We start from the raw sequence: 13,925 nt of genomic DNA on the forward strand, positions 1-13,925 counted from the left end.
CACTACAAATGGCCTACTTCTTGTAATGTATACCCCTTGTCTGGGGGGGAGGGACTGATGATCAATGATACAGAGCCAGTCTGATATTACACACACACAGGACCATTCAGTCACTCAGCCCTATCCAGTGGACAAGATATTCTCAAGGTCCTGCACTAAATAGGTATCTCCCCTGGGCATGTTTTCAATAGACTCCTTTAGTCGTACTTTATTCAAATTAGGCATCCAGACCTTATGAAAGTTTCCCAGTATACCCTTAATCTGGTAATACATCAATTCTAGTGATATATAACGTGACATTGTGAGAGGATAACCAACCTTCCAATTAATGGCATGCATTACTTAGCCGCTATAAATGCTTGGTTATACAGTTTCTTCAGATAAGTCTCCAGTATCAACATTTTCCAAGCAAACAAAAACAGGAGAAGGGAGAATCCTTAGACATACTGAGATAAAAGAACATACTCTTTGCTAGAATTCGGCCAGCCTTCACAAGACAATAACATATGCAAATATATCCCTTTTGTGTTTTACACCGCCAGCAGAGGGATTACATTTCTGAGTGCATGATATTCAGTTTCACTGGCAAATAGTACATTCTACTGATGGTCTTAAACTGCAGTACTTTATGTCTGAGATGATATGAACATGACTGGGCATTCAAATATATCTGTATCCATTCATCATCATCAATAGCTTCTACCAGGTCTTCCTCACATTTTTGTTTGACATGTTTTGTGTCATCTGGAAAAGCCTCTATCAACCAAATTTTGGAAATCAACATTGGAGGTTTGTCAGACTGCCTTAAAATAACATCTGGCTTGTCCAGTGTTTCACTGCACAGAGGGAATATAGTGTTGTATCTGCAAAAATTAATCTCACCTCCATCACAGGCTGGTCTTCCCTGGCTGCCTGACCCTGCTGAGACCCCTGTCACCATCTGATCCTTCTAAAATGAGGCATGACAAAGAATTATCTTGGTGTATTATATTATCCAAGAATTTACTCAATGGTTCAATAATTGAATTGACCATTACTCTCAGATCCCAGACTATAGCTTCAGCTGCTGTCCTGTAGCTACTGTAGTTCTACCCATCAAGTTCAAGATGGAACTTTGTACCATTCACTGATATTGTTAATATACTGCAAAATTCACCTTAGCTCCGTAGACTGGTCTTCCCTGGCTGTCTGATCCTGCTGGGACCCCTGTCACCATCACCCTGCTAAGACATGATGAGCATAGTGTTGTGTACTGACTGCACTAGAATAGAGATGCCTGAGGGACCAACAGACATCATTACGGCGGTCTGCATTTTTCATGCTGCATGTTGGAGCGGGCGGTCAGACAGACAACTGTGGAATGAAAATAGTTGGTTTCCTCCCTATTGTATTAAAAGCACATTTTTCACATTTATACACACAATTCGCTGCTTCAACTTCAGTAGCCTACCTCTCCTATTTGGGCGTGAGAGTATAAGCGTGCTTAGCATGTGTGGTCTCATTGAAATAGAGTTGCGGTCCAAACACTTAAAATACACCCTATCCCCTCAGCCCTCAAATTAACTGGACACGTCTGACGAGTATACACTTGCAGGGCGAGGAAAGAAGGAATGATTTTTAAATGGACCACCCTTGGCCGGAAATTCGTCACTTGTTCATCCCGCGATGATTGTGTTTTCAGTGCTTTATATGGGTGTTTTATATGCGCTACTTATTAGTATTAGTTTTTACTTACATTTGTATGTTGACTTCTCAATTGATGTTTTTAAGTTTTTGCGGTCTTAGTGGATGTACAATCGTCGAGAATTGAATTATGGGGAGTTTCAGGCCCCGGAGTGAACATAATTGTACACTCGCAAAGCCGACTAAAAACGAGTTTACATACACTTAGGTTGGAGTCATTAAAACTAGTTTTTCAAACACTCCACAAATTTCTTGTTAACAAACTATAGTTTTGGCAAGTCGGTTAGGACATCTACTTTGTGCATGACAAGTAATTTTTTCAACAATTGTTTACAGACAGATTATTTCACTTATAATTCACTGTATCACAATTCCATTAGGTCAGAAGTTTACAAACACTAAGTTGACTGCCTTTAAAAAGCTTGGAAAATTCCAGAAAATTATGTCATGGCTTTAGAAGCTTTTGATAGGCTAATTGACATCATTTGAGTCAATTGGAGGTGTACCTGTGGATGTATTTCAAGGCCTACCTTCAAACTCAGTGCCTCATTGCTTGACATCATGGGAAAATCAAAAATCAGCCAAGACCTCAGAAAAAGAATTGTAGACTTCCACAAGTCTGGTTCATCCTTGGGAGCAATTTCCAAACGCCTGAAGGTACCACATTCATCTGTACAAACAATACTACGCAAGTATAAACACCATGGGACCACGCAGCTGTCATACCGCTCAGGAAGGAGACGTATTCTGTCTCCTAGAGATGAATGTACTTTGGTCCAAAAAGTGCAAATCAATCCCAGAACAACAGCAAAGGACCTTGTGAAGATGCTAGAGGAAACAGGTACAAAAGTATCTATATCCACAGTAAAACAAGTCCTATATCGACATAACCTGAAAGGCCGCTCACCAAGGAAGAAGCCACTGCTCTACAACCGCCATAAAAAAGCCAGACTACGGTTTGCAACTGCACATGGGGACAAAGATTGTACTTTTTGGAGAAATGTCCTCTTGTCTGATGAAACAAAAATAGAACTGTTTAGCCATCATGACCATTGTTATGTTTGGAGGAAAAAGGGGGAGGCTTGCAAGCCGAAGAACACCATCCCAACCGTGAAGCACGGGGGTGGCAGCATCTTGTTGTGGGGGTGCTTTGCTGCAGGAGGGTCTGTTGCACTTCAAAATAGATGGCATCATAGGGGAGGAAAATGATGTGGATATATTGAAGCAACATCTCAAGACATCAGTCAGGAAGTTAAAGCTTGGTCGCAAATGGGTCTTCCAACTGGACAATGACTCCAAGCATACTTCCAAAGTTGTGGCAAAATGGCTTAAGGACAACAAAGTCAAGGTATTGGAGTGGCCATCACAAAGCCCTGACCTCAATCGTATAAAAGATTTGTTGGCAGAACTGAAAAGGCGTGTGCGAGCAAGGAGGCCTACAAACCTGACAGTTACACCAGCTCTGTCAGGAGGAATGGGCCAAAATTCACCCAACTTATTGTGTGAAGCTTGTGGAAGGATACCCGAAACGTTTGACCCAAGTTAAACAATTTAAAGGCAATGCTACTTCTGACCCACTGGGAATGTGATGAATGAAATAAAAGCTGAAATAAATCATTCTCTCTACTATTATTCTGACATTTCACATTCTTAAAATAAAGTGGTGATCCTAACTGACCTAAGACAGGGGATTCTAACTAGGATTAAACGTCAGGAATTGTGAAAAATGTAGTTTAAATGTATTTGGCTAAGGTGTATGTAAACTTCAGACTTCAACTTTAGGTTAGGCTAAGTGGCGGTTCTAGCTTGTATGGCTCCCTGGGCGAACCCACCCTTCAGTGCCCCCCACTTTAGCATCAATACATTACCCATCCCCAACACTGTCAACCAAGAGTCAAGACTAAACCAATTCACCTTGGTGGTGTGCTGACTGGTTTTATATTATTCTTAACGAAAAAGAATGCAACAATATGTCTGTGAAACTATATATTCACAGTTATAAATAAATTGTGGTTTATTTGGTAGCATTTCGTAGTGTGACTGATGTTACTAATTGCATTAGTACTGTACAAAGTTAGAGGTGCGCTATTTGATAGATTTGCTCCGCTCCCCCTACCTCGGGCTTACAGTGGGGAGACCTGAGATCAACCTACCCCCGTACCCCTCCCCATCTCGTACTTCTAAGTGGGAGACCTTCCCAGGCTGTAGCCTGCCAAGCTCACAAACTAGAATCAAGGTGCTCACTGCGACAAGGTTATTGACCCACATTCCCACACGGTGACATGATATCATTGACTTGACATGTAAATGAGCAATAGAAAACCAATCAAATCAAAATCAAATCAAGTTTATTTTATATAGCCCTTCGTACATCAGCTAATATCTCGAAGTGCTGTACAGAAACCCAGCCTAAAACCCCAAACAGCAAGCAATTCAGATGTAGAAGCACGGTGGCTAGGAAAACCCTCTAGAAAGGCCAAAACCTAGGAAGAAACCTAGAGAGGAACCAGGCTATGAGGGGTAGCCAGTCCTCTTCTGGCTGTGCTGGGTGGAGATTATAACAGAACATGGCCAAGATGTTCATAAATGACCAGCATGGTCAAATAATAATCAGGAGTATATGTCAGTTGGCTTTTCATAGCCGATCATTAAGAGTATTTCTACCGCTCCTGCGGTCTCTAGAGAGTTGAAAACAGCAGGTCTGGGACAGGTAGCACGTCCAGTGGACAGGTCAGGGTTCCATAGCCGCAGGCAGAACAGTTGAAACAATCACACAAATGTCACCATTCCACATTTTTTTGTGCAGGCGCCCATGTCGCCTATACCTAAATCCGCCACTGGTTAGGTTACTATGGTGAGCAAGCGTTGCTCCTTTTTCTTTTTAAAGCAGTATCGATTACCCATTTATTTGTCTGTGCTTACAAATCGTCCTCCTAAAAGGTAAGTTATATCCTATAGGCCTATGCAAAACATAGCAAGTGTTGCTGTCCCGTGCATCATGACAGTGACCTCTACTGTGCACCATGACATTGAAACTTATAACATTTGAGCTGTTTATTACGGTTTCACTGTGAAAAGTAGGGATTTAGTTAGGGAAACTGACAGATCAATAATATTACATTGCCATACTGACCAATAAAACTCATATTGCACTGAAAAAACGTCAGAATATCTTCAAACGTTTGGCTGATGGTTTCATTGTTTGATTCAGGTCTAACGTTAGTGTGATTGAGGGGGTGGGTATAATTTGTGTAACGATCAACGCATACAAAGTTGAATAGCAGCAGAATAAGATACCGGGTGGGCTATTTAATTAAGTTTTTCACTCACTCGCCAGGTTTATTCTGAAAAGTGTCTGTCCTCACTCTGGTAGCCTATTCATTCACCTCAGCCGAGAATGGATGAAACATTAGATAACATTACATGTCAGTTGTAATACTAACTCAGCACTACAAGTAAACACTTGTTTAGTTTTTTTCCCCTGTTAAGTTAAACAGCCGTTACATTCCCAGCTACATCAGTCAACTAAAGAGTAGACACTTTCTGCTATGCTCTCTTTTACAACTTGATGAAAAAGCACAACACATACACACTGAACTATGTTCAACTCTCCCGTGCTTGTCCAGCCAGCCTTCCAAAAGCTTTGCCTTCACACAGCCTAACCGACCGCTCGGAGGCGTCCGCATGGTCCTAAAGCACACCATTGTATATATTTTTTTACACATTGCAATGATAAAACTGGGAGGGCCAAAAATGCCATTTCGGAATGTGGGGAGGACATGACCCCACTGAAAGTTGCGCCAATGCCATGGAACCTTTGGGCCAGCATAGCACCCATCAAAATTATAATGTCAAACACCCTACGATACCCTTTAAACCCAGTCTCTACTTTCAACCGTGTACCCTTTTATCATTAGGCTATCCTGTCGGGGCAGCAAGAACATTTCGGTACTAAAGTTGCAAATAGGTAAAACAATAATGTCTGTTTCATTATCAGGGGCAAATGAGCAAGATTTACTACATTGAAATCAGGACTGCAATTGGTGGGTTTTACTTGTTTTACTCTGAGCCAAAAAAACAACTGGAAAATGGGCTATATGCTCACATTACCCTTTGAAACATCTAACTCCATACAAGTGACATTTGTCAACTTTCAGTAGAAGGGGTTGCCCATTACTTCCATCTAGTGGATTAAAAAGTGTACAACAGTTTTCTGTGCATACACACCAATTCATCCATATTTGAGACTTGACCCAGGATTAGGGCCATGTTTATTTATTTTTGGGCACTTTGCTTTCACTGGTATTTCCAGTATGATCCACTAAGTTTGCTGCAGGTAGAAAATCCTAGGAAATATTTCTTAACTGAGACAACCTGTCTCCAATCATCAATGTCTGGTTGTGCATGTGTATTTGGTGGTGGAGTGGGGTCACCTATGCCAGGGGAGGTGAATCTTAATCACATAAAGCCTATTATTTGGCAGAGAATACTATTTGTAGATCAGTGACTTTACACCTCACTTTGCTCAAGCTGTTCCTCTCCAACCGACTCAGACGTTGTAGCTAAAATTGTTGCAGTTAAAGGGGAGGGTCAATGAAACCAATTTAAGTATATTCTAGAAAATTCGGGGGGTAGCCTCGACCGGGACTTGAACCCTGATCCAGCGACTGTCAATCCAACGTCTTAACTCAGCATTTCCAGAACTCGGTCCTCGGGACCCCAATGGGTGAGCATTTTGTTTTTTTCCCCAACACTACACAACAGATTCAAATGATCAAACCTTGATTAGTGAATCAGCGGTGTAGTGCCAAAACGTGTTTGTGAATCCTTGCCTTAACTGTATGCAAACAGGTTTGGACCACAAAAACCCAACAGTTGCTAGCCAGCTAATACAATCCAACTTTGTTCCGTTTTTGCTGAGTTGTTCTTGTGCAGGGCTGGGCAATTCCAATCATCGAGGGCTTGATCGGTGTCACAGTTTGCCCCAGCTAACACACCTGACTCCAATAATCACCTAATCATGATCTTCAGTTTAGAATGCAATTTGATTAATCAGCTGTGTTTGCTAGGGTATGGAGAAAAAGTGTGACACCAATAAGTCCCTCGAGGACTGGAGTTGCCCACTCCTGTTCTAGTGGCCTGCTAACGTCTGCATGTTAGCTAACATTTGTCTTCCTTTCACAGTAAAAACACCTTAAGCGTGAACTTCCGGATATTAACAAGACGTTAGGTAGAATAGCTGAAATACGTTTAAAATGTAATTGATCTGGAATGTTATACCATTACATTTATTTCCGTCAAATAGTGTGCGCTTTAGTTTGTCAGTTTTAGCTTTGTTGTTTTTGAAAAAAATAATTTCAGCTGTGTTTGAATCTGTTGTGTAGTGTTGGGGAAAAAACAAAGACAACAAAGCTAAAACAAACTGACAAACTAAAACGTACACTACTTGACGGAAATAAATAGAATTGTATAACATTCCAGATCAATTACATTTTGTACGTATTTCAGCTATTCTACCTAACGCAGTGAGGAAGAGGGTAATCAGGGAATGTGCATGCGCTTAAATGAAAACAATAGCATATGGTTATTTCCGGGAAGCCGGAACAGTCTTTCCGGTCTATGAAACTTCCCAAGATGGCAGTGCAAATATCTAAGAAGAGGAAGGTTTGTACCGATTTATCTTTAGTTTTAGAGATTTCAGTTCACATATATAGAAACCACCCTTATAGTTAAGAAGTTAGTTACTGCGGTAACATGTCCTGAAAGTAGATGTACAATTTTCCGAAGTTTTTTAAATTTATTTTTATTTTTAAAGCTACGGCTGGTGACCTAGCATGCTAGTCAGCACGCGCACATGATCCCATACTGTAGTGTGTTGAATTATATTTTTCATTGACCAGTGTAGTTTGCTAAAGATGTTAACTAACTAGTTACTTTGCTAACCCACTGGTACCTTTCTTATCCGCAGCTTCAAAATGTCAATCAATCCCCAACCTGCAGGGTATTCTCCTGGCCATGCAAGTTTAGGTCTTACAATATTACTATGCCAGTTTTCCATAAAACATCAACATGCCACCGTGAGGCCAGATAATGTGTGCGTCGGAAAAATAAGTTGCCCCCGGATAGATGGGGTTTTCTCGGTTTGACCAGGAGAGTTAAACTGTATTTAATGTGATCGAAGTGTACATGTAACATTCCAATCTTTACTTTGGTTAGACATGTGTCCTTGGTAAGTCTACTGATTGTTGCAATGAGCAGCCAGGATGCTGTATTTCAAACTGTCCCTGCTAAATTACTTGCTGATTACCTCACTCACACTCCTCCTGTCTTCATATTTTTACAGTTTGTCGCTGACGGCATCTTCAAAGCTGAACTGAACGAGTTCCTCACCAGAGAGCTCGCTGAGGATGGCTATTCCGGTGTGGAGGTTCGTGTCACTCCAACCAGGACCGAAATCATTATCCTGGCTACCAGGTGAGTCCAAACACCTGGACATCAAAACCACAGGCGTACTGGCACATTCTGACAAACATTGATTTGGAGTAGATGTTTTGACCTCAAAAGTAGTCTGTCAAGATGAATCCACACTTGGTTGTGCATGTCCAGCTAAATGCCTGAACACCCCCCCCCCCAAAAAAAATATATTAGCTCTGGAAATGACATGGTGCATATCTGTTCCCATTATTTTGGGTTGTGGTTTATAGCTGTATCTGTGGGGAGGGGGGGGGGGTTAATGACTGCGTGCTGATCGCCATTCATGGTGAATGCAATAGTGTTCCCTATATTTTCAATGTGTTTTCTGCAATGGATGGGATCGTAAACTTTTCTCCACATATGACCATATGAGGTTTGACTATCTGATAAACTTAGATTTTTTAGAAAGTTGTCTCTGATAATGAACACTACTGTTGAGAGCCAGTGAGTTGACTCAAACTGTTGAGGTGCCAACAGACCAAATACTCTTTCACCAGGACACAAAACGTTCTTGGTGAGAAGGGGCGTCGTATTCGTGAGCTGACTGCAGTGGTCCAGAAGAGGTTTGGCTTCCCAGAGGGCAGTGTTGAGGTAAGGGATGCTTGGTTTGACACCCATTGTTCTGTTATGGCCATGATAGATCTCTACATTTTTGTTTTCATTGCTTCAGGATCATATTTTAGGGGTGGTGGATGACTATAAAGTTAGTATTTGCTTGTGGCTCATTCCTTGTCAAATACTACCAGAAATTCTATCGTTGTCATCTGGTCCCCTAAACACTTTCTGCTCTGTGAAAGTTTGCAACATATTGTGAGTGTGGTTATATAATTGTCCTTGTCTGTTTTTCTTGCCATCAGCTGTATGCTGAGAAGGTTGCCACTCGTGGTCTGTGCGCCATCGCCCAGGCAGAGTCCCTGCGCTATAAGCTTCTTGGGGGTCTGGCTGTCCGCAGGTGAGGATCTTTGCCCTGTGTTTTCTCGTACTAACTATGGTTATTACTTAATTAAAGGTGTGTGTTAGTTACTTATTTTTTTTAACTAGGCAAGTCCGTTAAGAACAAATTCTTATTTACAAAGACGACCTACCAAAATGCAAAAAGCCTCCTGCGGGGACGGGGGCTGGGATATTAAATAAAAATAAAAGACAAAACACACATCATGACAAGACAACACTATATAAAGAGAGACCTAAGACGACAACATAGCATGGCAGCAACACGTGACAACACAGCATGGTAGCAACACATGACTACAACATGGTACAAACATTATTGGGCACAGACAACGGCACAAAGGACAAGAAGGTAAAGACAACAATATATCATGCAAAGTAGCCACAACTGTCAGTAAGAGTGTCCATGATTGAGTATTTCTCTCCAGCTTTAAAGCAATTTTCCTGCAATTCTATACATTTTGCCATGGAACTGAGAGAAAATGTTGCAGTTTTAAAGATGTCCTACAATTCTATGCATTTTTCTATGGCTAATGCTGTGTTCTTTTGCTCAAACATAATTAGCAAAATCAATACTGCTAAATTAATTGTTTTTGGAATGTTCAATTCTCCCTGACTCTGGTTTTGTATTTTGTTGATTGTTAGTTTTCAAAGATTATATATTTTTTTAAATGGTCCATTATCTTTCCTACATGCTCAGTCTGGTTTTAGGGGTTTTAAGTTTACACTGAAAATGTTTTTCATCCCGAAGTTGTGTTCATTTTTTTTTTAAATCTATAAAAAAAAATGTTTACTCTGCTCTAAATTTGGAGATGCAGCTATACTAGCCTTCCCAAAGATTTCAATGGCAAAAAATCCCTGCTCTATTTTTTTAAATGCAACTATTTAGCAGGCAAAATGTATAAGCACTGATAACATTTCAAACTCTAAGATGTTTGTTTGTGGAGTATGACAAGTGCTGTGAAAATGTTACGTTTTCAGTTGTGTACTGTAAGCTTTTTGCTTTAAGCCCCTTTTCACTTTTTAAAACGCGAATTAATAATTTTCATGAGTACGGACATGAACGGACATTCTTAATGCCCATCCTGTCAAACTTTGAAAAGATAGTGAAGTGATGCAGTGGTATGGTATACCTCTTGTGACTTCAGTTATTCTTTTAGGTGTTAGTTGAAACTGGAAGATCCCAGTGTTAGAGCGCAATCTCATCTTTTACAATATTTTACACACTACTCTAAAGGTTGGGATGCATAGAGTTTAGGAGATCAAGACTGCAATTATCTGTTGTATATTGTTTTCATGCCACTGTCTGGCAAAGTTGAAGACCTGGGACTTGTAAGAATATATGGTGTTTTAATTCAGCTTGTTTTGGTGTTGCAGAGCCTGCTATGGTGTCCTGCGCTTCATCATGGAGAGCGGATCCAAGGGTTGTGAGGTGGTGGTCTCTGGAAAGCTCAGGGGTCAGAGGGCCAAATCTATGAAGTTCGTGGATGGCCTCATGATCCACAGCGGAGACCCCGTTAACTACTACGTCGACACTGCTGTCCGCCATGTGCTGCTCCGTCAAGGTGAGGTCACCCTGGGGTTTTATGCCTGTGTTAACTGAAGAGTAAAGAACATTTCATGCAGTGTTTTACCCTTACTGCCACAATGACATGCAGCTCATTATGCGTGTATATTCCTACAACCAAATCACATGTAGGCCTTTGCAAATATGAGCAAACCAGCCAATCTATTATACACTGAACATTGAAGTTAAATTCAATGTGTTGTATTGAATAGATGTGTGAATTCGGCAGCTTTTTGCGTAGCACATACGTAGAACGTTTAGAAAACGCAGGGTTCGCACAAGGCACTTGAGGTGCTTAAAGTACTTGAATTTGGAACTCCGAAATTAAAGTATTGGAATACCTTAAATCGTACATTTTCAAGTTGATACTTGAAAAGTACTTGGATTAAAATGAGAAAACAGATAATAACCAAATATGTTCAACATTTATTGGTCTTACTAATTAATTTCCAGGCAGACTACTAAGTTTTATTTCCTCACGTGTTTCATGCTGTGGTTGCCAGACGAGCTCGCTCATCCCATCCACACTGCCACTCAGCCAGGCAGGTACAGAACTGACTGTACCTGCCTGGCAACGTCACATCGATAGCTAAAATGCCAGGCAAATGTAGATTTAATCCTACCTTTTGTGGGTATGGAACATTTCTGGTATCTCTAATTTTACCTCTGAGAACATTAGACCAACACTTTACACATTGCGTCTTGTATTTTTCTTCAGTATAGTTTACCCACCTTTTTTTACCACTATATCACTGGACCCAATCATCCCACACTTCTCTGCAACAACCTTCAGCTTTTTTGCCAATAGCCTCATTTACGGGGCGCCCGCGATATTCTGATTTATCAAGCGGCAGCCGTGTGCCTGCCGTTCTGGTGGCCGTTCACATGCCATTTTCCCTTCACACAGGCCACACACCCTTTCCCGACCAGCAACACTAAAGCTGCAGTCGGACGCAAGACACTTTTCTGTAACTATTAATTAGTAGATTCCCAAATACCCAATAAAAACAGTCATTCAGCTGGAATTGTGTAGTAATGTGAATAGGAAATGTGTTCACCAGTAGGCATGTCTCAACTCTGCTCGTCACTACTCAAGTTACGAAATCATTAGTACTGACTTAATTAACACTCATGTAGTGAAACATCGTATTATTTAGTAGAACTTGTAAGGTAGTGATGAATACTGTTTTTCCCCCATGAGGTTGTGGCAATATGTTGCTACTAGAAACAATTGCATAATATTAACTGTTACAAATTGATGGTCCTTGAAAATAGATATTAGTACTTGAAAGTCCTTACTTGACTTGCCACTGTCTGTACGAATCCTGAAAACGGGAACAAGCGTCTTGGGGGTGAACAGGATACTAGGCTGCTGATTTCCCCCTATGGTATCGCAATACTGCTTGGTATCGAGATAATTGGCCTGGTATCATTAGTACAAGGTTTGTATAGTGACAACACTAATCAAGATGACTTGTCGTCTTATGGAAAAGGACCAGAAATGATAAGTGGTGAAATGGTGTCAAATACTTGAGGTGCAATCTGTTCTGCCTGTCCAAAGGTGTGCTGGGGATCAAGGTGAAGATCATGCTGCCCTGGGATCCCAGCGGTAAGATCGGCCCCAAGAAGCCTCTCCCTGACCACGTGAGCATCGTGGAACCCAAGGACGAGCAGGTCCCTTCAACCCCCATCTCAGAGCAGAAGGGAGCCAAGCCGGAGGCCGCTGCCGTCGCACCTGCGACACCCGTCCCCACAGCATAACCATGAGGGAGCCCAAAACCAGAGTCACAATTGTCCCAATGTAAGGCAGGTTTAGCTAAGTGTTAAAAAGGCAGGATAAGTTTGAGTACAGCTTGCATAGTGCTGCTTTGTCGTTCCCCCTGAACACAGAAACCCTGTTTCCTACTATCTTGGTCTGTCTGCATCCCACGGCTGGCAGAGACGCTTGGTTTCAGACACCATGTTGCCCGTTGACATAAATCTATGCATTTTGTTAGCATAGCCTAAAAGGAGTGCAAAAAAGTTTAAGGTAGAAAAATGTCTGCTCTAATTTTCCATATTTTATCAGGTCATCATGAGTCATCTGGAAATTATCCAAATACCTTTTTCAAGTGTTGATAAAAAAAATAAAAATAGTAAATGTTTGTAAATGTTTTCTTTTAAATTATTTGACCAAATTACCTTTCACTATGGGAAGTTACACGATGCTTGCTTTAAAACGGAGCCTTTGCCTTTTTAAAGTCACTTTGGTTCTTGACACCCACCCCAGAGCATCTAGAATGTAGTTGCAACCTATTGCCAAACTGTTACTTTTGCTTAATTTGTCATAATGGTGGTTAAAAAGTTAAGCAATTTAACTTGTCTGTGTGAATTACAATTGCATGTGTAATATAAAAAATATCTGGAACATTTTGTATGACAAAGTATGGACAACCACTCATGCCAAAATCATGGGTATTCATATGGAGTTGGTCCCCCCTTTGCTGCTATAACAGCCTTTACTCTTCTGGGAAGGCTTTCCACTAGATGTTGGAACATTGCTGTGGGGACTTTCTTCCATTCAGCAACAAGAGCATTAGTGAGGTCAGGCACTGATGTTGGGAGATTAGGCCTTGCTCGTGGTCGGCATTCCAATTCATCTCAAAGGTGTTCGATGGGGTTGAGTTCAGGGCTCTGCAGGCCAGGCAAGTTCTTCCACACTGATCTCAACAAACCATATCTATATGGACCTCGTTTTGTGCATGGGGGCGGTGTCATGCTGCAACAGGAAAGGGCCTCCCCAAAACTGTTGCCAAGAAGTTGTAAGCACAGAACTGTCTAGTGTATATGACTGTATAGTGTAGCATTAAGATTTCCCTTCACTGGAAGTAAGAGGCCTAGCCCAAACCATGAAAAACAGCCCCAGACCATTATGACTCCTCTAAACTTTACAGTTGGCACTATGCATTCGATCAGGTAGTGTTCTCATGGCATCAACCAAACCTAGATTGGTCCGTCGGGACTGCCAGATGGTGAAGCGTGATTCATAACTCCAGAGAACTCGTTTCCACTGCTCCAGAGTCCAATGGAGGCAAACTTTATAACACTCCAGCCGAAGCTTGGCATTGCGCATGGTGATCTTAGGCTTGTGTGTGGCTGCTCTCCCATGGAAGCTCCCGACGAACGGTTCTTGTGCTGACGTTGCTTCGAGGCAGTTTCAAACTCGGCAGTGAGTGTTGCAACCGAGGACAAACTATTTTTATGCATTTCA

The 13,925-nt window shown here is 41.4% G+C and overlaps 1 protein-coding gene across 1 annotated transcript; it reads left to right on the forward strand.

Annotated features, from left to right (window-relative positions):
- Positions 1–7,237: 7,237 nt before the first annotated feature.
- On the forward strand, positions 7,238–12,825 carry LOC129819825 (40S ribosomal protein S3-like). The gene is made up of 6 exons (XM_055876447.1): positions 7,238–7,347; positions 8,027–8,157; positions 8,655–8,748; positions 9,015–9,109; positions 10,486–10,673; positions 12,237–12,825. The coding sequence occupies exons 1-6, from the start codon at positions 7,264–7,266 to the stop codon at positions 12,434–12,436; spliced, it is 792 nt and encodes a 263-aa protein (XP_055732422.1). The 5' UTR covers positions 7,238–7,263; the 3' UTR covers positions 12,437–12,825.
- The last annotated feature ends 1,100 nt before the right edge of the window (positions 12,826–13,925 follow it).

This window comes from Salvelinus fontinalis, chromosome 2 (assembly GCF_029448725.1).
Source record: "Salvelinus fontinalis isolate EN_2023a chromosome 2, ASM2944872v1, whole genome shotgun sequence".
In the NCBI taxonomy this organism is placed as follows: domain Eukaryota; kingdom Metazoa; phylum Chordata; class Actinopteri; order Salmoniformes; family Salmonidae; genus Salvelinus; species Salvelinus fontinalis.